Source organism: Salmo salar, chromosome ssa01 (assembly GCF_905237065.1).
Source record: "Salmo salar chromosome ssa01, Ssal_v3.1, whole genome shotgun sequence".
Lineage (NCBI taxonomy): Eukaryota > Metazoa > Chordata > Actinopteri > Salmoniformes > Salmonidae > Salmo > Salmo salar.
The window spans coordinates 88,157,072-88,182,322 of record NC_059442.1 but is presented as its reverse complement, the minus strand read 5'-3'; the positions used below and the strand labels follow the sequence as shown (position 1 = coordinate 88,182,322).

The following is a 25,251-nucleotide window of genomic DNA, read 5'->3' as shown; positions in this document are numbered from 1 at the left end:
TTCCGACCCTTTGCAACCCTGGTCTTTGGCAAACTTAATGATGGTATTGGAGTCGTGCCTGGCCATGCAGTCATGGGTGAAAATCAAAGTTTATTTGTCACATGCGCCGAATACAACAAGTGTAGAACTTAAAGTGAAATGCTTACTTACAGGCTCTAACCAATAGTGCAAAAAAGATATTAGGTGAACAATAGGTAAGTAAAGAAATAAAAACAACAGTAAAAAGACAGTGAAAAATAACAGTAGCGAGGCTATATACAGTACCGAGGCTATAAAAGTAGCGAGGCTACATACAGACACCGGTTAGTCGGGCTGATTGAGGTAGTACAGTGGGGGAAAAAGTATTTGATCCCCTGCTGATTTTGTACGTTTGCCCACTTACAAAGAAATGATCAGTCTATAATTTTCATAGTAGGTCTATTTGAACAGTGAGAGACAGTATAACAACAAAAAAATCCAGAAAAACGCATGTCAAAAATGTTATAAAATGATTTGCATTTTAATGAGGGAAATCTCCCCTCTACAAAACATGACTTAGTACTTGGTGGCAAAACTCTTGTTGGCAATCACAGAGGTCAGACGTTTCTTGTAGTTGGCCACCAGGTTTGCACACATCTCAGGAGGGATTTTGTCCCACTCCTCTTTGCATATCTTCTCCAAGTCATTAATGTTTCGAGGCTGACGTTTGGCAACTCGAACCTTCTGCTCCCTCCACAGATTTTCTATGGGATTAAGGTCTGGAGACTGGCTAGTGCTTCTTCTTGAGCCACTCCTTTGTTGCCTTGGCCGTGTGTTTTGGGTCATTGTCATGCTGGAATACCCATCCACGACCCATTTTCAATGCCCTGGCTGAGGGAAGGAGGTTCTCACCTAAGATTTGACGGTACATGGCCCCATCCATCATCCCTTTGATGCGGTGAAGTTGTCCTGTCCCCTTAGCAGAAAAACACCCCCAAAGCATAATGTTTCCACCTCCATGTTTGATGGTGGAGATGGTGTTCTTGGGGTCATAGGCAGCATTCCTCCTCCTCCAAACACGGCGAGTTGAGTTGATGTCAAAGAGCTCCATTTTGGTCTCATCTGACCACAACACTTTCACCAGTTGTCCTCTGAGTCATTCAGATGTTCATTGACAAACTTCAGACGGGCATGTATATGTATTCTTGAGCAGGGGGACCTTGCGGGCGCTGCAGGATTTCAGTCCTTCACGGCGTAGTGTGTTACCAATTGTTTTCTTGGTGACTATGGTCCCAGCTGCCTTGAGATCATTGACAAGACCCTCCCGTGTAGTTCTGGGCCGATTCCTCACCGTTCTCATGATCATTGCAACTCCACGAGGTGAGATCTTGCATGGAGTCCCAGGCCAAGGGATATTGACATTTCTGTTGTGTTTCTTCCATTTGTGAATAATCGCCCCAAATGTTGTCACCTTCTCATCAAGCTGCTTGGCGATGGTCTTGTAACCCATTCCAGCCTTGTGTAGGTCTACAATCTTGTCCCTGACATCCTTGGAGAGCTCTTTGGTCTTGGCCATGGTGGAGAGTTTGGAATCTGATTGATTGATTGCTTCTGTGGACAGGTGTCTTTTTTTACAGGTAACAAGCTGCGGTTAGGAGCACTCCCTTTAAGAGTGTGCTCCTAATCTCAGCTCGTTACCTGTATAAAAGACACCTGGGAGCCAGAAATCCTTCTGATTGAGAGGGGGTCAAATACTTATTTCCCTCATTAAAATGCAAATCAATTTATAACATTTTTGACATGCGTTTTTCTGGATATTTTTGTTGTTATTCTGTCTCTCACTGTTCAAATAAACTTACCATAAAAATTATAGACTGATCCTTTCTTTGTCAGTGGGCAAACGTACAAAATCAGCAGGGGATCAAATACTTTTTTCCCCCACTGTATGTACATGTAGATATGGTTAAAGTGACTATGCATGTTTGCTGAACAGAGAGTAGCAGTAGCGTAAAAGAGGGGTTGGAGGGTACAGGAGGGGACTGAACAGGGAGTACAGGAGGGGACTGATCACGCACCCCCGAGGGGCCCCGTGTTCAGGATCAGCGTGGCAGATATGTTGTTACCTACTCTTACCACCTGGGGGTGGCCTGTCAGGAAGTCCAGGATCCAGTTGCAGAGGGAGGTGTTTAGTCCCAGGGTCCTTAGCTTAGTGATGAGCTTTGAGGGCACTATGGTGTTGAACGCTGAGCTGTAGTCAATGAATAGCATTCTCACGTAGGTGTTCCTTTTGTCCAGGTGGGAAAGGGCAGTGTGGAGTGCAATAGATATCACATCATCTGTGGATCTGTTGGGGCGGTATGCAAATTTGTGGGTCTAGGATTTCTGGGAAAATTGTGTTGATGTGAGCCATGACCAGCCTTTCAAAGCACTTCATGGCTACATACGTGAGTGCTACGGGTCGGCAGTCATTTAGGCAGGTTACCGTAGTGTTCTTGGGCACAGGGACTATGGTGGTCTGCTTTAAACATGTTGGTATTACAGACTCAGTCAGGGACAGTTTTAAAATGTCAGTGAAGACAATAGACAATTGGTCAAATTCAGCTTTTGAGTGCCAGTGAGAGATGATGTGTCACAATTTAACCATTATCATCATGAAGTCCACATGGGCCTATTACAGAGGCTACAACCTTACAGAACATTCAGATAGAAATGTGTTGTGTAGAGAGAGATATGACTCGCTGTCATGTTGAATAGGGATATGATAGTGTCCATTGCAAGGCACTACAGAACATTCAGAAAATGTATATAATAAAACAGAAATGATAAAGTGCCATGTAGAATAGGCCTATTGGGAATCATGCCAGTCCTATATGCATTTATCCAGTCTTTATAGGCCTGTACGGCTCTATATTTAGTTACTTTCTGAACGTTTCAGTAGGCTCCTGAAAGTGGCCCGGTAGAAGCCAGGGGCCCTAAGGAAGGAAAGAAGAGAGGTGACTGAAAAACCTCAGCATTATAAAGAAGTATTCAAGAGTGTAGTCCTACTAGGCTATATGAAATAAGTTGTTGCATGGTGCAACCATTGAGATCCCATTAATGTATTCAAATTCCCATGTCCATAATTTACCACCATGCATGCAGTTGCAATTCTGATTTAACCAGATACATTGTATCATATTTGTACTGCATTGCAACATATAGGCTACATGTATTGAAATACACACTTTTCAACTATTGCATTTCCCAGACCCTGGAGATAACAGGCTATTTATTCTATCCTGCGCTGGATTTATTTCGCATCACCTCTTCGCCACAGCCAACAAGGGTTTGCTGCCCGACGTTTATGTTCATCTTATGCTTAGGGTGGCATAAATGACGGGTGTGATCATGGAAGATATATATTGGGACAATTTTCTCGCATCAGATGAAGCTACATGAGTTTAGAGGAGAGCCACGACGTGTGTCTCCCTCTCTCTCACACCGACCCCCCTCCTCCTCCGCTGGCAATTTATAAAGAACAAAAAATTCGACTAGGGAGGGGGTTGATACGCCGAAGCTGAAATCGAGAGGCGAACCCAGGAAAGGAGTATATTGTACACGCGACTTCCCCCCCCCTTCGTCCCCCAAAAGGAGGGGGAAAAGTCAGAATTGTGGAATCGAAAAGGAAAATAAGGTTCAAAAGACGTGAAAACGTCTTCCGTTGTGGATACCGTATATATTTTTAATTCGAAAAAATATGGCCGAGAACGTTCTGGACTCTGGCCCGCCTTCAGCCAAGAGGCCTAAACTATCCTCTCCGGCACTGTCTGTCTCCGCCAGCGATGGAAACGGTAAATGTTGTTTTTATTTGGTTTGTTTGGGTATTATGTTGTATGTTTTTATTTGGTATTATTTTCAATTAAATGTGATTTTTTATTCGAAATAGGAAGGGGCCGTGCGATTGCCCCACTGTTTTTGTCGTACTAGCTCTAGCTAGCGAGTGTGTCGGACTTGACTAGCAATAGGCTAGTAATTTCAGCAATACGATGAACGCTGGCTACTACTGTAACTAGTTACGAATGCGGGGCTTCGATTTGTCGTTGGTATTTAGGTAATAAATACATGAAAATATAAATGGTATGTCAACAAAACGGTTAACATTTTAAATTACCCCCTATATTGACAAGTACTTATTCCTTTTAGGCGACACAGCTAACGTTAGCTTGCTAACTATTTGTAAGTAGCCAACGCGCTAGCTAGTGCTAAAGCTTACCGCTTGATCGGTGTGGCAAATGATGGTTGGAAAAACGTTTTATAATAAATTAGCTAAGTGGCAATCCATGAAACACAGATGGTTCAACTCGCTCACCAGTAAATTGACTTGCCTAGCCAAGTAGCTAGCTACTTTGCTAACTAGTTAGCTATTTGTAGGTTGCTAGTTAGCTCGCGAGCTGACTAAATAGCTAACTTTCAAAGCGAGTTATGACAAAGCTCATCGCCATTCCATGCTAACTAGCTAACGCGTTAACTCAAACGCACCAACGAACAGTAAAATTCAACACTGTCTGGTGTGTATATACATTTTCCAACAGAGTATTTCATAGTTATCATTAACTATCTATATAGCAAACGATATAACGTTAGCTAGTAAACTAATTGTTGAAGTTTCCTTCACCTGGTTACCTGGAAAAGTTAAATGTTTCCCATTTAGTTCGCTAGCTTAGTTTGATTGCTAGCTAACGTTCATTTCATAGTTAGATAGCTACTGCAGCAGGCCCATCCATGTAGCTAGCTAGCTAACCGAGTGATTGTTATGCTCAAATTGCCATTGTCAGTTTTTCTGAAGATGTGTGGGAGAGACTGGAGGATCCAAGCCAGCAACCTTATACAAAAAGGTGAACAATTACACGGTTAAGACAAAAAGCCATAGAACGTGGCCACATTATTTACCACTCTGATGTGTTAAAATGGCCTTCTGCAGATGCTCGCTAGTAGTTATGAGAAGGCATGTTTGAAATGGGACTTGAAACTGTTCGTACATTTTGTCATTGCATAGCTACGGCCTCCCATTGTCCATCTGATACGTGCTCAAGTCAGCCACTTGACACAAAATACTTTGAGGGTCCAAGTTACCCTAATAACAGAAAATAATGTACTGCACTTTTGAAATGTTTCCCCCCCATACTGCACAGAGAATGCTGTGGCGGTCCAATATATCCAGAAAAAAATCCTGTAGGCCTATATGTAATTTGTAAATTCTCTAGTTGTCGTTTTGTGATGAGCAGACTCATCCCTGGGTTGTGTTCAATACTCTAGCACAGCTTTGCATAACGTTGCCCCTCTTTTCTCCCGTTTGTTGCTTACTGAACATGACACGGTGATGGTCCAGAGGGTCTCTGTTATCCTGGCTCTCTGTGTGGTGTTAATGCAGTGTTGAGCCCCATCGGTGTAAACATGTCTCTGTCTGCACCGAGCTAAATCACGCTCGAGGTCCTGCACACAATCTGTGGTCGGCCACTGTGGTGGGGGGGGGTGTCTGTGTATCTGGCTGTGCCAATTAGCCACCTCATTTGATGCAACCATGTCTGAATGCAGTACACTGGATTTGGTTTTGTTACTAATAATTTGTTATGCCCGCAATGTACCCTAGCACACCTATCTTCCAATGCCCTCTTCTCTCACTCACATTCCCATCTTGCTCTTTCTCCCTCATCTCTCCATATGCTCTCGTTCTCTCCCTCTCTGCACAGACTTCGGCTCGTTGTTTGACCTGGAGCACGACCTCCCGGACGAGCTTATCAACTCCTCAGAGTTGGGCCTGGTCAATGGAGGGGACCTCAGCCAACTGCACACCAGCCTGGGAGGTGGGATGGGCCTGGGCCCTGGGGGAGGGTGTGGCCAGGACGCGGTGGCCAAGCACAAGCAGCTCTCCGAGCTCCTTCGGTCAGGCGCTCCACACGCCTCCACCCAGCAGGGCGCAGTGGGCAGCACAGGCGGGGCCAGCATGGGCCACCTGGGAAACATGAAGGTGTCCCCTGGGCCCCAGGGCATGGGCCAGCAGCAACACCTCTCCCCCCAGCAGCAGGCCAGCATGATGCAGCAGCAGGCGGGGATGGTGGGCAGCATGAACCGGGGAATGATGGGGGCCCAGAAGGGCAATGGTCAGCAGCAGCAATCCATGATGGGTGGGCAGGTGATGAACGGATCCCCCAGGATGGGCTTCTTGAACCAGGGGATTGGGGGGAACAATAACCTGCTGGCTGAGACTCTGCAGCAACAACAGCAGCAGGGGGCTGGTGGACAGGCTGGACTCAGAGTACAGCAACCTGGAGCAATGAACAAGGTATGCATGGACCCTTCAGACCACAGGGGAGAGATGTTTTTTAATTGACCTGTTCTTTATTTTACCAAGGAGGGGACATTGAGATTGGTGTCTTTTTTCCAAGTAAGCCCCCCTGACCAAGAAAGCTATAAGCAGTTTCTTTTGCCCACACAACGTTACTACCCAACAGTTTATTCATACGAAAAGAGAGCAGACTGAAAGAGCACGTTTCAGTACTCCTATTAAGGATGTATTAATCATGGTTTAAAAACGTACAAATTGGAGTTGTAGTGATCAAAAGCTTGGGATGGTTAAAGGCTCTGTCAGGGAGCAAGAAGACCATAGGAAAGAGCATGACTGGGATATGGAGGGAGAAAGCTGGGGAGGAGGGGATTTATGCAAATTGATAAACGTTCACTTAACCCCAAGTTCTTGGAGAGGTGGAGATGCATGAGCACACACACCTGCGCTGCTTCTTCTGCTTGCTCTTTGGGGTTTTAGGCTCGGTGTCTGTATAAGCACTTTGTGACAACTGCTGGTGTGATATTTTACTACAAATTGGGAGCCACGTGGAAGCCCTTGATTAATATTTCACATCAGTGGTCGTCTTATTCCAACATGTCAACGTGAAATGTGGGGCAACCGTGGCATGGCGGAGTAGTAATTGGTCTGCCTGTTCTGAGCCATCATTAATGAGTTAATTGAACCCACCAGCGCTACCTGCCGCTAATTGATTAGAAATGAAGTACATTGTCTCTTTAGAAGTGGTAGATTTAATTGGTGTGTAAATGGCAGGGAAGGGAAGTTGATTAGTGGTAAAAAGCAGCATGATTTAATCTCTCTCTGAAAGGAGATGGTGGTTATTTTAGCTTAGATGCTCTTCACTGTAAGTGGGTAATATCCCTGGGGTTGTGTTCATTTAACAGGGCTACTGTCTGAAATGACACATTTGACTTGAACACTTACATTTTCATACACATTATTTGGAGCAGCATATAAAAGCTGTAGAAATAATGTCAATTTATTAAACTGTTTTTCTTCTCTCCCCCCCCAAATCTCCTCAGATGGGTATGATGGGTAACCCGGGCTCCTATGGAGGCCCCTATGGAGGGCAGCAGGCAGGCCAGGGCCTGGGGGGAGCAGGGCTGGGCCCTCCGCTCCAGAACAAAGGCTCCATGCCCAACAGCCTGGCCCAGTTCAGCATGGACAAGAAGAGCCAGCCCATGCAGGGCATGTCTGCCATGGTTAGGAAGTTAGCTAGCTAGTCTCCTACCTATCACTTCTCACTTACCTGTCACAAAGCTTTCTTATGCAGGAGGTGCTACCGTTTGGGTACCAGTCAACTGCACTGACCAGCCCTTAACCGACTATCACAGTTCTCTTTTCGCTCTTCCTCCCCTCTCTATTCCCAGGCCTCCCAGCAGTCCGCTGCAGGTGTGGGCGGTGGAGCCGGAGGCACTGCAGGGATGGTCCCCAACGCCCAGGGAGGCCTGGGGCCCGCCGTGTCTGTAGCCGCAGCTGCCGCAGCAGCCGGGGCACCCCCTACGGCCGACCCTGAGAAGCGCAAGCTTATCCAGCAGCAACTAGTGCTCCTGCTACACGCACACAAGTGCCAGCGGCGGGAGCAAGCCAACGGGGAGGTGCGCCAGTGCAACCTGCCACACTGCCGCACCATGAAGAACGTTCTCAACCACATGACCCACTGCCAGGCTGGCAAGTCTTGCCAAGGTGAGCTGATGAAACACAGAAGAGAAAGACCTGCAAGATGGTTCCCTGTCACACCTTTACCTGAGATGTGTATGATATTCACAGTTGTCTGAAGTACTCCTCACATTAGCCTTTTCTCCCTCCCTCCCTTTTTTATTTTCCTCGCCTCTGCCCCACCCCCCTTGCCCTCCTCTCTCTTCCCCAGTGGCTCACTGTGCTTCATCCAGACAGATCATCTCTCACTGGAAGAACTGTACACGGCACGACTGTCCAGTCTGCCTGCCACTCAAGAACGCTGGGGACAAGAGGAACCAGCAGTGTGAGTGTCTCTGCCCATCAAACGCTACCCCCCCCAGCTGGGTCATGTAACAGTAGTATGCGCTTGTAGTATTCTTATGTGCTTTTAAAGAGCCGTCGGGTCTCAACTATTTTTTAAGTAGTGTGTATGGATGTATACAAGTGGTCTAGATGCTTTGATAGACTGTCTTATGATTGAACTCTGCCATGGACTGGATCTGTTGCCTTATAAATATGTTGTGACTACATTTGAAACTTCGACAGATCAACTCCTTGTGTTCCTGACCTAGGTGTTCATAGCATACGTCCTAGAGGACAGAAATATTAACACCGATAGATCTGCCTCTCCTGTCTCTACAGCCCTGCTAGGAGGTGCTGGTGTAGGTCTGGGTAGTTCCCTGGGCTCAGTGCCTGGAGGCCAGCCCAGCGCCCCAAACCTCAACCCCCCCAGCCAGATCGACCCCAGCTCCATCGAGAGGGCCTACGCCGCCTTGGGCCTCACTTACCAGGGCCTGCAGAGCCAGCCCAACCAGGCTTCTCTGCCCTCACAGGGCCTGCAGAGCCAACCGGGCATGAGGCCGCTCAATCCCATGGGTAAACTGTTTAGTTAGTCCAGTCTAATGTATTTTTTTTTTTTTTGACTGGTTTAAATAATTGATGTACTACAGCAACCGTGTGCATGTCCTCTTGGGGATTGAAGCTGTAACCAGTCAATATCCACATTAGTAAGGTTATACTGCTGCTTTCCCTAACTCCCCCTCTTCTCCACTTTAATGGGAATTACTCCAGCACACACACACACACACACACACACCTATCTCTGCACGTTTTGTTTGTCAACATTTGTCAAGTTGGCCTTTTTTTATCAAGTCATTTGCAAATAAAACACGCAGGGGGAGTCATTTCTATCATTGACTTACAAGTAGTGTTTGTTGGTGGCTCTTTGTTTTTATTCTAAGGTCATGTTCAATATTGACTGTGTTAATGTTTCTTACACTCTGTCAGGGGGTAACCCAATGGGAGTGAATGGAGGTGTGGGTGTTTCACCCCAGAACCAGCAGGCCAGCCTGCTACAGGACACCATGCTACACCTTAACATGAACTCCCAGGGGTGAGTAGCAGACCTGCCTTCAAATATACTTTATTAGCTTTTTTTTCAATACCCGGCGCAATGGAACCAATAGAATAGTCCCTGAAGTGCAAACCCCATCGACCATACCTGACACTCCAGGAAGGCGCTATCAAACACTCAAAGTTGTGATTTTTGGATAAAAAATAAATAATTTTACAGTGATGAATTTAACTTTGTTCTCTCTCTGTGTGTTCTAGTCTGATGAGTGATGCGGGCGGGGCGGGTAACATGGGATGCATGCCCACGGCGACCCCTCCCTCGGCAGCGGGCATGAGGAAGAGCTGGCACGAGGACATCACCCAGGACCTGAGGAACCACTTGGTGCACAAACTGTACGTGACTTTGAGCTGGAATGGAGGGACAAGAGCCTCTGGATGAGGGCTTAAAATACTCTTATACGGCTAAAGAGTTACAGCCTGTAGTGGGGTGTGTGAGCCTATAGCAGAACACACTATTCTACATTTGCACACTGTACATAAATTCAAAAATCTTTCTTTTGTGTTATTGACTGTGCGTTTGTTTATGTGTAACTGTGTTGTTTATGTCACACTGCTTTGCTTTATCTTGGCCAGGTCACAGTTGTAAATGAGAACTTGTTCTCGCCTGGCCTACCTGGTGAAATAAAAATGTGTGGGGCGTGTGAGCCTATAGTGGGGCGTGTGAGCCTATAGTGGGGCGTGTGAGCCTATAGTGGGGCGTGTGAGCCTATAGTGGGGCGTGTGAGCCTATAGTGGGGCGTGTGAGCCTATAGTGGGGCGTGTGAGCCTATAGTGGGGCGTGTGAGCCTAAAGGGTCTCTAATTTGTGGATAATGAAGACATCCTGCTAAATTTGGCTTTTGGTTTAGCAGTTTCTTTCATTTGATTTTGGTTCAATTAGTTGTATACAAGCCAAAAACTAGCCCCCGTTTCAATGCAGCTAATGCTGTCTCATGTCATAGATGGGTATCCTGTAAGAACATTGAATTGCTAGACAAATAGGAAATATGAAGAGAGCTATTTGTGGTAAATGTACCAGCAGAACAGGCCGCAGACAGTTTCACAGTAAACTCACATCCTCTGGGTTTTCATACAGCGCAGAACGACTATGACAGAACACACTGACCACATTCACCACATCTAAGCACCTCCCCACTGTCTCCCAGCTCAGACACAGCTAGCTAGGTGTGATTGTCTGCTTTCAACGCTCTTCCCTGCTGCATCTCCCCTAGTGTTCCTCTTAACTTTTATTTTGTCCCATAGAGATGATTTAACAAAACGGTTTTCTTTGCACTGAAATGTGATTTGCGTCCTGCTCTCGTTCATATCCCCCCCACTTTCCTTAGTCTCTTGTCTCTCTCTCTCTGTGTGTATGTAGGGTGCAAGCCATCTTCCCGACCCCAGACCCTGCTGCTCTGAAGGACAGGCGGATGGAGAACCTAGTGGCGTATGCTAGGAAGGTGGAGGGGGACATGTACGAGTCTGCCAACAGCAGGGTAAGCTGTTACACTGACTGAGTGAAGACTTTCACTGAGTTGCTGTTGAGAGGGGGGCAACCCTTAGACGATACAAATGTCTGTGGAATACAAATGCACTTCAGAATTTCTCTCATTTTGTGTATTTGTCTGTTCCTAGTATGTTAACTCATTTCACCCTCTTTCCCTTACGCTGTTCCCCTTTCTCATCATTACCCCTCTATCATCCTAACCTTCATTCATCTCGCTGTCTCCTTCACTCTATAATTTCTCCTTGCATGTCTCTCTCCTCCTCCCAGGCGGAGTACTACCACCTGTTGGCTGAGAAGATCTATAAGATCCAGAAGGAGTTGGAGGAGAAGAGGCGGACGCGACTCCAGAAGCAGGGTATGTTGGTGCCCACCCCTACAGGGTTTAGGGCCCTGGGCCAGCTGGCATGCCCCCTACAGGGTGTAGGGCCCTGGGCCAGCTATAGCCACTGCCTCTCACTGAGTGGACAGGACACACATGTAATATCACAAATAGATGTGCATACTGCATTCAGATTCTCAGACAGGACACATTCTTTAGAGTGCAACAGAGGCAATACATCTTCTCTCTCCATCTTTTCACCTCTCCACCCCTACAGATGGTCCCCTCCCTGACCACTCTCTGGTGCGGCCCGGTGGACCCAACCAGATGGTTAATAGGATGCAGAACCCTGCAGGTGAGTCCATGGGGACAGGAGAGGGGTCGCCAAACAGACCTTATAGTTTCACTTGAGAGGTTACTACATTTGGCTCATGTTGACAATATTTTATTCTGTAACTTTGTTAGTGTGCCTTGAGCCATCCTGCTTACTATGTCCAATATTACACAGCACGTTTAGATGCATAAGCACCTAAATGCGTTTTCTTTATATGATAATCCTCGTGCATGTTTTCTTCAGGTATGAACCAGTTCAACCAGATGGGGATGCAGTCTATGGGTCAGAGGTCGACCCCTCCTCTCCCCCTCACACCCATCAACCAGGTCAGTACTCTTTTTATATTCACTTAATGGGCGCTGTTTTGAAAAGAGCATTATACCCAAATACAAAAGTTTTAGTGTTCAATTGATCTTATAGATGTATTTTGATGCAAGAGGAACCGTATCTTGTCATAGCACTAACGTATACATTGATTCAACACATGGAGTAGTCCCTAGTATCAAAGTGTCTGAAAGGACTAATGAGCTCTGTTCTAAACCAACGTCTGTGTCCCCTTTAGATGGGCATGGGGAACCCCAGGATGAGCCAGCCCAACGTGGGCCAGCTCCAGAACCAGTACCTGCCCCAGGGACAGTTCCCAGGCTTAGGTCCAGGCCTCAGCACGGGTCAGCCCGGCATGGCACAGCCTAGTATGAACCAGCAAGGCAACCAGGGAGGCATGGCACAGCCTAGTATGAACCAGCAAGGCAACCAGGGAGGCATGGCACAGCCTAGTATGAACCAGCAAGGCAACCAGGGAGGCATGGCACAGCCTAGTATGAACCAGCAAGGCAACCAGGGAGGCATGGCACAGCCTAGTATGAACCAGCAAGGCAACCAGGGAGGCATGGCACAGGTGAGAGAGGTGGGGAAAAGTGGAAGTATATGGTCTGTCGCTGCCCTCAAAGTCCTATGTAGATGCAGGAAACGGAAGGACAGATTGGTTTTAATTGTGAACTATATCACCAAAACAACTCAACACAATCGCTAAGACATTCCCACACATCTGTACATGCACAAGTGAAACTCTCCTTCCTACACTATTGTTTCCCCATGTAGGTTCACTGGAGGGATGCCCCTGTCATACATAATGTATGTTAATGTCTGAATAATGTATGAACTGTTAATGCTAAATGCCTCATCTCTCCTTACAGACTCAGATACCCATTCCTTCCCCTCTCCCCGTCAACAGCCCTCTAGCCGGGCCCGGCTCGGTCGGAGGGGGTAGTGGTGTCCCCTCGGTGGGGCCCATGGGTCCCCAGAGTGTGGGTGGAGGCCCCTTGTCCAACAACCCCCAGCAGCCCAACTCCATCCCCCACCTCGCGGCCAAGCGCCAGAGTTCGCCCTCCCCTGCCCGCAGTCTCACCCCCACACCCCACCAAACGCCACCCAGGCTAGCTGGCTCACAGACCCCCCAGCCCCACACCCCCAACCCGTCCCAGCTGGCCCCCCCAGGATCTCAGCAGCAGCTAGGGCCCGGCAGCCAGGGGCCAGGCTCCAACAAGCCCATGCAGCAGGGGATGGGGGCGGGGTCCACCACCCCATCGCACCCTGGTCACCCCTCCACAACCCCCAACCCCCATGGAGGCCAGCTCCCTCGCACGCCTCGCACTCCGGTGAGATTCACTTGTTAGATCATGTAGAAAAGTACAGCTATATCTCCAACATGTAGTATGAATAGTACATTGATTCAGTACCAGTTTTACAAAAGTGATCACAACATTGACATACAGCTGCAAAATGGAACAGTTAACAGCCAATGTACTAATGACTTGTTTTGGAACTTCCTCTCACCCACCTTACTGCACTCAGTTACCTGTCAATTTCCTCACCTTCACTAACTCCCATGGGGGTTGTTGCATTCTCTTGTAATACCAATTATTTTCTAACCAGTGTCCTGTTCGTCCCCCCCCCAGATGTCCCAGAAGGGTGGTTTCCAATCCCAGGACGGTCAGGCTCTGACCCCAGCATCGGTCAGCAGTGTGGACACAGCCTCCCAGCAGGCCTCCCATTCGGATGCCTCAGCCTCCGTGGACCCCAAGACGGAGGTCAAGCAGCAGCAGGACGAGGAAGACGACGGGGAGGAAGGCTGCTCCAAGGGGGGGAAGTTATCCAACGTCAAGATGGAGAACAAACCCATCAAAATGGAGGGGGTGAAGAAAGAGGAGTGTGGGGGCAAAGGTGTTCCCATGGAAACGTCATCATTGGTGGGTGTAAAGAGTGAAGACAGGGTGAAGACTGAAGACCGGAAGCCAGAGGTGAAGAAGGAGCTAAAAGAGGAAGAGAAGGGATCTGAGTCCCCTGGTACACCGTCTGGTGCCCAGAACAAGAGGAAGAGTAAGGACTATGTTATTTTGTGATAGCATGTGTACGAGTTGTTTCTATACTCTGTGTGGTTATGTTCCTGCTTCTAAAAATGTATGCAGTTATCTGTTTCTGAATCTGACTTGAACCCTAACCTGTCTCTCTACCCCTCCTTCCTCAACTCCTTTCACCTCTTCTCCTCCTCTCCTTCTACCTCTCTCAGTCTTTAAGCCAGAGGAGCTGCGCCAGGCCCTCATTCCCACCCTGGAATCTCTATACAGACAGGACCCAGAGTCTCTGCCCTTCAGACAGCCTGTGGACCCTCACCTACTGGGCATACCTGTATGTACTGCATATTCACACTGTTTCAGTTAATGCTCCATCAAAAATGTGCTTTTTACATGTGAAGCTAGCCAAACCAATTTCCCCCTCTGTGGAATAATAAAGCAACCTTAACTTGACCATACCTCTCTCCCTCCCCAGGACTACTTTGACATAGTGAAGACCCCCATGGACCTGTCCACTATAAAGCGGAAGCTTGACACGGGTCAGTACCAGGAACCCTGGCAGTATGTGGACGACATCTGGGTCATGTTAAACAATGCCTGGCTATACAACCGCAAGACGTCCCGTGTCTACAAGTACTGCTCCAAGCTGGCTGAGGTGTTCGAGGCCGAGATAGACCCCGTCATGGTCAGCCTGGGTTACTGCTGCGGCAGGAAGGTGAGATGATGGGAGGGAAGCAAGCAGGAGATAGACCCCGGGATGAAGGGCCTGGGCTACTGCTGTGGCCGGAAGGTGAAATGGGAGTGTGATGCGGGGTTATGTGTTTGTGTGGTTGGTTATTAGGGTGTGTGACGTATAGTGTCAGGCTAGATGTGGTTATTACGTCGTTAGTTTCACATCCCATTCTGTGCATGGAGACGAGGCTTGGCTAATTTCAGCGTTGGCATAACACCGCCATATTAACTTTCAACACTTTTTTTTAATATTGAGCATAACCTCTTGAATGGGCTAAGCAAAGTGGTCAACAGGGATTACTTGAGCGTCTCCGTTCATGAAAACGAGGCAAAGCGGTGTGGCGGTCGGGGCTCAGCCCCATACAGCTGTTGTCTTGTACTGTGACAGTGAGCCTGATGAAGGTCCATGTGAGCCAGGACTGACACATTCCTCTGGCCTAACCAAGTGACCCATGATGACGCCAAAACATTGTTCTATTGCTTTGGGCAGAGGCTGTAGATGGTCTAATGGTGCTCATGATCATGTTTCCCTGGTCGCATGGTCTGGTAAAACTCCTGGCAATGCGTAACAACAAAAAGCGGATTTTTAATTAGCCATCTCTTTTCACTCTCCTTGCTCCAGTCTTTTTGATAGTACTTACATCTCTTTTCACTCTCCTTGCTCCAGTCTTTTTGATAGTACTTACATCTCTTTTCACTCTCCTTGCTCCAGTCTTTTTGATAGTACTTACATCTCTTTTCACTCTCCTTGCTCCAGTCTTTTTGATAGTACTTACATCTCTTTTCACTCTCCTTGCTCCAGTCTTTTTGATAGTACTTACATCTCTTTTCACTCTCCTTGCTCCAGTCTTTTTGATAGTACTTACATCTCTTTTCACTCTCCTTGCTCCAGTCTTTTTGATAGTACTTACATCTCTTTTCACTCTCCTTGCTCCAGTCTTTTTGATAGTACTTACATCTCTTTTCACTCTCCTTGCTCCAGTCTTTTTGATAGTACTTACATCTCTTTTCACTCTCCTTGCTCCAGTCTTTTTGATAGTACTTACATCTCTTTTCACTCTCCTTGCTCCAGTCTTTTTGATAGTACTTACATCTCTTTTCACTCTCCTTGCTCCAGTCTTTTTGATAGTACTTACATTACTTTTCACTCTCCTTGCTCCAGTCTTTTTGATAGTACTTACATCTCTTTTCACTCTCCTTGCTCCAGTCTTTTTGATAGTACTTACATTACTTTTCACTCTCCTTGCTCCAGTCTTTTTGATAGTACTTACATTACTTTTCACTCTCCTTGCTCCAGTCTTTTTGATAGTACTTACATTACTTTTCACTCTCCTTGCTCCAGTCTTTTTGATAGTACTTACATTACTTTTCACTCTCCTTGCTCCAGTCTTTTTGATAGTACTTACATTACTTTTCACTCTCCTTGCTCCAGTCTTTTTTTTACCTGTATTGAAAAGCTCTGTACAAATATTATATTCCTCCTGGTATTGAAGGGTCAAACTATTTTGAAAATGTAGTTTGGGTTTAATAAGTGTTCATTTATCTACCTTTCTCTTTCCTGTCTTCCTTTCTTCTCCTCCCTCAGTTGGAGTTTTCTCCCCAGACGTTGTGCTGCTATGGGAAGCAGCTGTGCACTATACCCCGGGACGCTGCCTACTTCAGCTACCAGAACAGGTATGGAGAGGGGGGGAGGAATCTGAGTGACTCACACACGGTGATCAATAGAAAAGTTATTCTATGTTGAATTGTGTTTCTATGGAAATAAATGGTTTGCCACTTCATTTTCATATCTGTTCAGTGTCTGCATTGTCCCATGTTTCCCCTCCAGTTGATTCTGTCGCTGCTGTGGTGGTTTTGCTCATCATGTCCAAATGCTAATCTGTGCTTTGCCTCGACCTTCTGCTCTGTTGTCTTGTCCTCCCTCTCCTCACCATCCAACCCTTTCGGTCCTCTCCCTCTGTCGTCAATGCCTGTGACATCTGCGTTGGCTTGCTTTTGTCTGATCCAATCATGCGCCTCCAAACCCCTCCCTCCCCTTCAATCCTGAATCATGATTGGCTGTTCTGATGACGACCCCCGCCCGCTCTGCGCTCCTCCTGCGTGCTTGCTCCCGCCCTGTCCTGCCATGCCTTGCCCTGATTGGTGGCTGCCTCCCCGTGCCTTCTCTGTGATTGGCTGTGCTGTTGGGGAACGGTGTAGTTCACCAAAATTTGGGCTTCTTGCTGACAGGTACCACTTCTGTGAGAAGTGCTTCAACGAAATCCAGGGGGACAACGTGTCCCTAGGAGACGACCCCTCCCAGCCTCCGACGTGAGTAGAACGTTACCCTCTAGCCTTCCCTCAACTTATCTTTTAGTTTTAACGTACATTTGATTTTATATTTAGGCTTTTATTATTTGACTCCTCATATGCCAAGCTTCTCCCTCATATCTGCTTAAAGTACCTCCATTTGCTGTTATTGGTAATATTTTGTGAATGTCTCCCTTCCATTTCTATGTTTTCTGTGGTATTCTGTCTTCTGCAGTAGGTAATTGGTTTTATTGTACATCTGTACTGCCGCTGTTATTGTTTGTCTCACCTCTCAGACTGGTCTTCCTCTATAGCCCTACATCTGTTCTGCAGCATCTCTTTAGTAAATCAAGATTGGGATGAAAACACGGTGTATTTAAAAAATCTGGCCAGGATATCTGGCAGGTTTCATGAGTCTTAAACTTTCTATATGAAATGTTGGATGAGGCCACAGCCAGATAATCCAATGCTCCAAACTTGTGGTGGTTTTAGAGTTTGATGTATTTATTTAATGGTTTGGGGAGGGGGGCCGAGGGAGAGGGTTGGGAAACCCTGTAAAGGTTAGACCAGTGGTTTTCATCCGGTGTGCTCTGGCACGGTGGTGTTCCTTGAGGAGTGCTCGTTTGTGCCGTGAAACTTTACCTAATTTAAAAATAATTTAGCACTCATTTGTAAACGTGACCTGTTGAATGCACATGGAATTTTGATTTGGGAGCACCAGTGGCGCTCAGATAAATACATTGAATAGCACTTTGTTACATCTGTATTGTCCTTTCAAGTCTGGTGTGCTCAGGCTGTTACATTTGTATCATTTGAGGGGCACTCATCACCAGCAAAGTCATTTGACTTTGCCAGTGAGAACCATTTAGCCCAGGCACTTTACAGCTAAGTAACACGTCTCCATGCACACAAGCATGGCTTTGTGTCCGTGTTTTACCTTTACAATGCAGAAAACCACTTGCCTCTAGCTCAAACGTTCAAAACTAAATACCTTATTTAATTTTGTGTGTATATATATATATATATTTTTTTTTTATCATGAGTAAGGAGCTATGGCAATAGTTAAACAAAAAATTGAAACGCAACATGTAAAGTGTTGGTCCCATGTTTCATGAGCTGAAATAAAAGCTCCCCAGAAATGTTCCATACACACAAAAAGCTTATCTCTCATGTTGTGCACAAATGTGTTTGCAACCGGTTAATGAGGGATTCTCCTTTGCCAAGATAATCCATCCACCTGACAGGTGTGGCATATCAAGAAGCTGATTAAACGGCATGATTATTACACAGGTGCACCTTGTGCTGGAGACAAGAAGGCCACTCTAAAATGTGCCAGATAATTAAATGTTAATATCTCTACAATAAGTTGCCTCCAACATCGTTTTAGAGAATTTGGCTGTACTTCGAACCGGCCTCACAACCGCAGACCATGTGTATGGCGGCATGTGGGCGAGCGGTTTGCTGATGGGGGGGGGGTTATGGTATGGGCAGGTGTAATCTACGGATAACGAACACATTTGCATTTTATTGATTTGGGAATTTGAATGTGCAAAAATATCATGACGAGATTGTGAGGCCTTTTTTGCTTTTTAAGCTGTCAGTCACCAACAGATGCATATCTGTATTCCTAGTCATGTGAAATCCATAGATTAGAACCTAATGAATTTATTTCAATTTACTGATTTCCTCATATGAACTGTTACTCAGTAAAATCTTTCAAAGAAGTTTGGGAACCACCTAGGCTGTGGTTCATCCATTCTTTTCCATTTTTATAAAAAACTCATGAGGCTTTTGACTGGGTGTGGCCTGGTTGCGGATGTTGACTGGGGGTGGCATTTCTTCTTTCTCACTTCAGTTCCATCGGTAAAGATCAGTTTGAGAAGAAGAAGAATGACACATTGGACCCTGAATTGTAAGTCCACCATTAAGTAAATATCTTGTTGAGTAATTGCATTCATGTTGTGATTGCATTGTGAGCGCAATGTAGTTGTGCAGTTGTAAGCAGTCGCAGTGATTGATTTGGCTCCTCTCTGCAGGCTTGTGGAATGTATGGACTGTGGACGTAAGATGCACCAGATCTGTGTCCTGCACAACGACACTATCTGGCCGTTAGGGTAAGTCTGTCTGCCCTGTAACCTAGGAAAGATGAGGCAGTTTGAGTTTAAGAGTCTGGTTTCTCTAATGAACTTTCTCCTACCAGTTTTAATTGTGATGGCTGCTTAAAGAAGTTGAATAAGACACGTAGAGAGAACAAGTATGCCGCCAAAAGTAAGTACCAATGTCTTTACAAAAAAATTATCTAAATATCACTTACCTGTGTCCATTTTGATGTAGTTCATCCCTCTTTACCTAGCTTACTTGTAACTAAACTAAGCTTATCTCCCTCCCTCTCCAGGGTTGCCCCACACTAAGCTGGGCTGTTATTTGGAGACGAGGGTGAATGACTTCCTGAAACGTCAGAGCCACCCTGAGTCGGGTGACGTCACCATTCGAGTCGTCCACGTCTCTGACAAGGTGGTGGAGGTCAAACCAGGCATGAAGTCCAGGTAAGGGACAGGCACCATTGGGGGGGGGTTGTTATATATATGTGTGTGTGTTACCCTGAAGAAATAGAACAGGAGAAAGGGATATCTGTAGCGGTGGAACAAGTGCGGTTAATGTAGTAATTTGTTGAAGCCAAAATCAACCCATAGCCACTAGGGATTGGATCACTTCTTTCTCTCAATTTGAGTTTTTATTTTATTTTTTAATTTTTTTTTGGAATTGTTAGATGGAGAAACAGTCACTCTCTGAAAGGTGAAGTTTTGAAGATATTGGTATGCAGGGTTGGGGAGTAACTGATTACATGTAATCAGTTAAGTTAAAAGCAACAATATTGCAGTTATATTAGACACTTTTGAGAACTAGATTACTTTTGAATTCAGAAAGGATGTTTGAGAACAAATACATTGACACCTTTCGGTTTCCTCAATGAAATTCAATTCAACATTGAGAAGGTGTACATTTTAAGTTTGTTCCACCTGAGTGAGTCTGATCACAAGTCGTTGATCCTTTTTGCCTTCTAATGCCTCTTAAGGGCACAGTAATCTAAAAGTATCAAAGTAATCCGATAGTTACGTTACTGATGACCGTAACTAGTTACTAACGGATTACATTTAGAAAGTAACCTACCTAACCCTGTTGGGATGCATGCATTGTAGCATCAGTTTTCTCACTCTTGTCGTGTCTCCAGGTTTGTGGACACTGGGGAGATGTGTGAGTCGTTCCCATATAGAACGAAAGCCCTGTTTGCCTTTGAGGACATCGATGGCGCTGACGTCTGCTTCTTCGGCATGCATGTACAGGAGTACGGCTCGGACTGCCCTCCTCCCAATCAGAGGTAATGGTTCTGTTAAGGGTCAATTTTATCTTAACTCAGTTGGGAGCAGTTTTATGTACATGCATCAAAGGACTGGACCTCATCTTTGCGCTTTCTCTCTCTGCCTACGTGTCTACCCCAGACGAGTGTACATCTCGTACCTGGACAGTGTTCACTTCTTCCAGCCTCGTTCTCTGAGGACTGGTGTCTACCATGAGATTCTCATTGGCTACTTGGAGTATGTCAAGAAGCTGGGGTACACGACGGGTCACATCTGGGCGTGCCCACCTAGTGAAGGGGACGACTACATTTTCCACTGTCACCCTATGGACCAGAAGATCCCCAAGCCCAAGAGGCTACAGGAGTGGTATAGGAAGATGCTGGACAAGGCTGTGGCGGAGCGCATAGTGCACGACTTCAAGGTAAGAGTCTTGAGGAAGGCTTGAGGGGTCCATGCAGGAACAGAGTTCGAATTTTAAATGGCTCCATCCACAAGTGGAAGGGTTGAGCGCACAAGGACAGAGTCATGGATTGGCTTCTGAGAAGGAGCACAATTTTTATCACTGCTCATGTTTTGGTGTTACGCATTTGTTACATAAAGCAGGACGAGTGGAGGTTTAATCCCTTTCTCTCCCTCTCTCAGGACATCTTCAAGCAGGCCACGGAAGACCGTCTGACCAGTGCCAAGGAGTTGCCGTACTTTGAGGGGGACTTCTGGCCCAACGTGCTGGAGGAGAGCATCAAGGAGCTGGAGCAGGAGGAGGAGGAGAGGAAGAGGGAGGAAAACAGCACTTCCAACGAGAGCGTAGATGTAAGTGGGATAGGTATTTACTACAAGGTACATTGCTGTGTGTTCTTATGGGTCTTTTGATCTTTCAATGTGATCATTTGATTCAATTTTAAATACAAAATGTTACATTGATGCTTGTATGAACTGCATTTCTACATTTGATCTAAATCAAAAATGGTTACTACCGTGTATATAATTCACCTTCTTCCCCACACTTCCAGGCCACGAAGGGCGACAGCAAAAACGCCAAGAAGAAGAACAACAAGAAGACTTCTAAGAATAAGAGCAGTATGAGCCGAGCCAATAAGAAGAAGCCAGGCTTGCCCAACGTGTCCAATGACCTCTCTCAGAAACTCTACGCCAGCATGGAGAAGCACAAAGAGGTAGGAGGAAGAGACCATTGAATGTTTTTAATGTATTTCTGAACATAAGTTACAAACATTAGGTAGTAAATCAGGCTCCCTTGGAGTAAATTGGTGAGAATCAGATTTTAGGACTGGCTGAACGAGACACTTTCGCAAACACAAAAATACTTTCCACTAAGACAGTATCTTCTCACTCTTCTCTGTTAACCCTTCTCTCCTCGCCAGGTATTCTTTGTGATCCGTCTGATAGCAGCGCCCATGTCCAACACGCTGGGCCCCATCACGGACCCTGACGGCCTGATGGCCTGCGACCTGATGGATGGGCGCGACGCCTTCCTCACCCTGGCCCGGGACAAACACTTGGAGTTCAGCTCGCTGCGCAGGTCCAAGTGGAGCTCCATGTGCATGCTGGTGGAGCTCCACAACCAGAGCCAGGACCGCTTCGTCTACACCTGCAATGAGTGCAAGGGCCATGTGGAGACACGCTACCACTGCACTGTCTGCGAGGTGAGGGGCTGGTGGAGGGTTAGAGGGGGAAGAAGAGGGGATGGGTAAAGCTGGGATGATAAACTGAAAATTAGACATTGCCTTCCTCTTACCAAAGCAATTTTGCTTACATCTTTTTTTAAATGTTTTATTTTCTAAAACAAATTCGATGCCCTGTCCATGTGCACACTAATTAGGGGGAGAGATAAGCACAAGTATATGTCCATTGTGCCACATTTTACACATTGCAATTGTGGAAAAACATACTGTTTTTAAAGCAACTACCATTATCAAAGAGAGGAGAGTAAGCTTTAAGGGTATAACATTTTATTTCTCATCCAATATTGAGCAAATGGCACCAGCACTATACAAATGATTGTGAAGCCTAATATGGTTGAGATGATGCACCTGTGGAGAGTTGCACGTCATTCATGGTGAATACATCAAGTAGCCTAGGCCTATAGGACATTAAAACTAGAATCCTTAGTTGCTACATACATTTTTGAACTTATAAATTGATGAGTGAAGTGTGGAGTAGTAACCAACACATGCTTTCTATCCCAGGACTATGACCTGTGCATCACCTGCTACAATACTAAGGGCCACATCCACAAGATGGAGAAGCTGGGTCTGGGCCTGGATGACGAGAGCAACAACGCAGCGTCCTCATCCATCGCCAACCCCGGGGACTCGCGGCGCCTCAGCATCCAGCGCTGCATCCAGTCTCTGGTCCACGCCTGCCAGTGTCGCAATGCCAACTGCAGCCTGCCGTCCTGCCAGAAGATGAAGCGCGTGGTGCAGCACACCAAAGGTTGCAAGCGCAAGACCAACGGCGGCTGCCCCATCTGCAAGCAGCTCATCGCTCTCTGCTGCTACCATGCCAAGCACTGCCAGGAGAACAAGTGTCCCGTACCATTCTGTCTGAACATCAAGCACAAGCTGAGGCAGCAGCAGCTCCAGCATCGGCTCCAGCAGGCCCAGATGCTGCGGAGGAGGATGGCCAGCATGCAGAGGGTGGGTCAGCCACCTCCGGGACCGGGGGGAAACGGTGGACTACCATCTCCGGGAAACAACGGCACCACCGGGCCCAGCACCCCCATGTCTGTGGGCACGCAGCCCCCCACGCCTCAGACCCCCACCCAGGGGAACATGCCCCAGCAGGGGATGGGCCAGGGCCCCCCAGGGCAGCAGCAGGGCAGCATGCCCCAGCAGCACCACATGCAGCACCAGTTCCAGCAGCAGATGCAGCAGCAGGGGGGAGGGGGAATGATGAACTCTCCTCAGCAACAACAGATGGTCCAACAACAGCTCCAACAGCAGCAACAGGGCCAGTCTCCAAATGTCCAGCAGATGCAGCACCCAGGAGGTCTGCCCCCCTACACCCCCAGACCTCCAGGAGCCTCGCCCCTCCACCAGTCCCTGGGTAAACCCGGTCTGGGCCCAGCCACCCCTCCACAGCAGCAGACCAACCCTAGTCAGGGCTCCATGCCCCAGGGGCAGCAGCAGCAGGGGCCTCCTCAGGCAGCAGTGGAGATAGCGTTGAAGATCCAGCGTGTGGCAGAGACCCAGCGTCAGATGGCCCAGGCCCAGGCCCTCCAGAGGCAGCAGGCGGCCCAGGGTGGAGGCATGATCCCTCCTCACCACCAGAACCCCCAGGCCCAGATGCAGGGCATGGCCCACCCAGGAGCAGGCATGGTAGGGCCCCAGGGCCAGGGTCTGGCAGGGAGGACCCTGATGGAGCAGCAGGGGATGGTGGTGGGGCCAGGAGGCATGCAGCAGCAGTCCCAGGTCCCCCCTCAGGTTCAGCTCCAGCAGCAGGCCCGACTTCAGAACCCCAACCAACAGCAGTGGGGAGGCCCTGGTGGGATGACCCCCCAGCAAAGGCAAGGCATGATGGGACAGATGGGTCACCTGACACTGCAGCAGCAACAGCAGCTTGCCCAGCAACAGCAGCAGCGGCAGCTTGCCCAGCAACAGCAGCAGCAACAACAGCAAGGTCAGCAACAACAACAGGCAGGGCAAGGGGGGTTAATGGGGTTGATGGGAGTTCAAGGCGGTGTGGCTGGGGCGGCGGCGGCAATGGTGGGGACAGGGAACCTCCCCCAGGCAGCTCTACAGGACCTCCTGCGTACCCTCCGCTCTCCCAGCTCCCCCGGCCAGCAGCAACAGGTCCTCAACATCCTCCGCTCCAACCCCCTCCTCATGGCTGCCTTCATCAAGCAGCGAGCCGCCCGATACCAGGGAGGTCCAGGAGTGCCTGGGGCACCGGGAGGAGGCCCAGGAGGGGGGCCTGGAGTCGTGCGGTTCCAGGGGGCCCCTGGTGGGGTAGGAGTTGGGCCTGGTGGTAACCAGGTTGTTATGGATGGTCAGCAGGTCAACGTAAACCCTGGAGCGGCCCAGGCAGGTATGAACATGGGCCAGGGAGGAGGAAATATACCCACTATGGCTCAGCTACAGCAGTTGCAACAGCAGCAGCAGCAACTGCAGCAGCAACTGCAGCAACAGCAGCAGCAGCAGCAACAGCACACAGCAGCAACAGCAACAGCAGCAGCAACAGCAGCAGCAGCAGCAACAGCAGCAGCAACAGCAGCAGCAGCAGCAGCAACAGCAGCAGCAGCAGCAGCAGCAGCAGCAGCAGCAGCAGCAACAGCAGCAGCAGCAGCAGCAACAACAACAGCTGCAGCAACAGCAGCGCCCCCTCTTGCCTGGGAGTTTGCAGCAGCAAATGGCAGCGCAACAACCGCAGCAACAACAAGGTGGTATGCCAGGCCAAGGCACCCCAATGTCCAACATGACTCCCCAGTTCAGAGAGATTCTGATGCGAAGGCACCTGCAGCAACAACAGCAGCAACAACAACAGATGAGTAACAATGGTCAGTTCCAGCAGCCCCCCCAACAGCAGCAGCAGGGCTTCATGCAGCAGGGCCAGCCTGGTCAACCTGGCCAGACCCAGTCTGGGGGAGGAGGGCCGCAGCAGGGGGGGGGTCAGGGGCCCCAGCCGAGTCCAGGGCAGGGCCAGCAAGGGCAGGGCTACCCTGGAACCATGTCCCAGCAGGTAGCCACAGCCCTGCAGCAGAGGCTGCAGCACCAGATGCAGATGCAGCAACAGGATGGTGGGGGGCCTGGGCAGCTCCAACAGGGGCAGCAGGGTCCCCAACAAGGCCAAGGTGGTCCCCCCCAGCCCCAGTCCTCCCATGCCATTCTCCAGCAGGCCCTCCACCAGAGACTCCTCCAGCAGCAGCACCTAGGAGGGGGCTCGCCTGCCCAGCACGGCAGTCCTATGAGCCCCCAGCAGCAGATGGCCCAGTCCCCACACCCCCACCTCCAGGGCCAGGCTCTGGGCGG

The 25,251-nt window shown here is 48.2% G+C and overlaps 1 protein-coding gene across 3 annotated transcripts; it reads left to right on the top strand.

The window, feature by feature from the left end:
* Positions 1-3,331: 3,331 nt before the first annotated feature.
* On the top strand, positions 3,332-25,017 carry LOC106608924 (histone acetyltransferase p300). Of its 3 annotated transcripts, XM_014207167.2 has the most exons (30): positions 3,332-3,788; positions 5,688-6,280; positions 7,324-7,503; positions 7,672-7,987; positions 8,172-8,285; positions 8,624-8,857; positions 9,269-9,374; positions 9,593-9,727; positions 10,751-10,868; positions 11,147-11,234; positions 11,476-11,553; positions 11,776-11,858; positions 12,095-12,209; positions 12,252-12,430; positions 12,729-13,190; positions 13,491-13,911; positions 14,102-14,220; positions 14,362-14,601; positions 16,204-16,292; positions 16,818-16,928; positions 18,763-18,819; positions 18,944-19,021; positions 19,108-19,175; positions 19,303-19,453; positions 20,140-20,286; positions 20,408-20,687; positions 20,909-21,076; positions 21,277-21,438; positions 21,646-21,927; positions 22,471-25,017. In XM_014207167.2, exons 1-30 carry the CDS (start codon positions 3,695-3,697, stop codon positions 24,772-24,774), a joined length of 7,572 nt encoding a protein of 2,523 aa, XP_014062642.2. In that variant the 5' UTR covers positions 3,332-3,694; the 3' UTR covers positions 24,775-25,017. The 3 variants fall into 3 exon arrangements, with proteins under 3 accessions (XP_014062642.2, XP_014062622.2, XP_014062632.2); XM_014207147.2 differs by having other exon boundaries at positions 12,095-12,430; XM_014207157.2 differs by having other exon boundaries at positions 3,333-3,788; positions 12,095-12,430; positions 16,848-16,928.
* Positions 25,018-25,251: the final 234 nt, after the last annotated feature.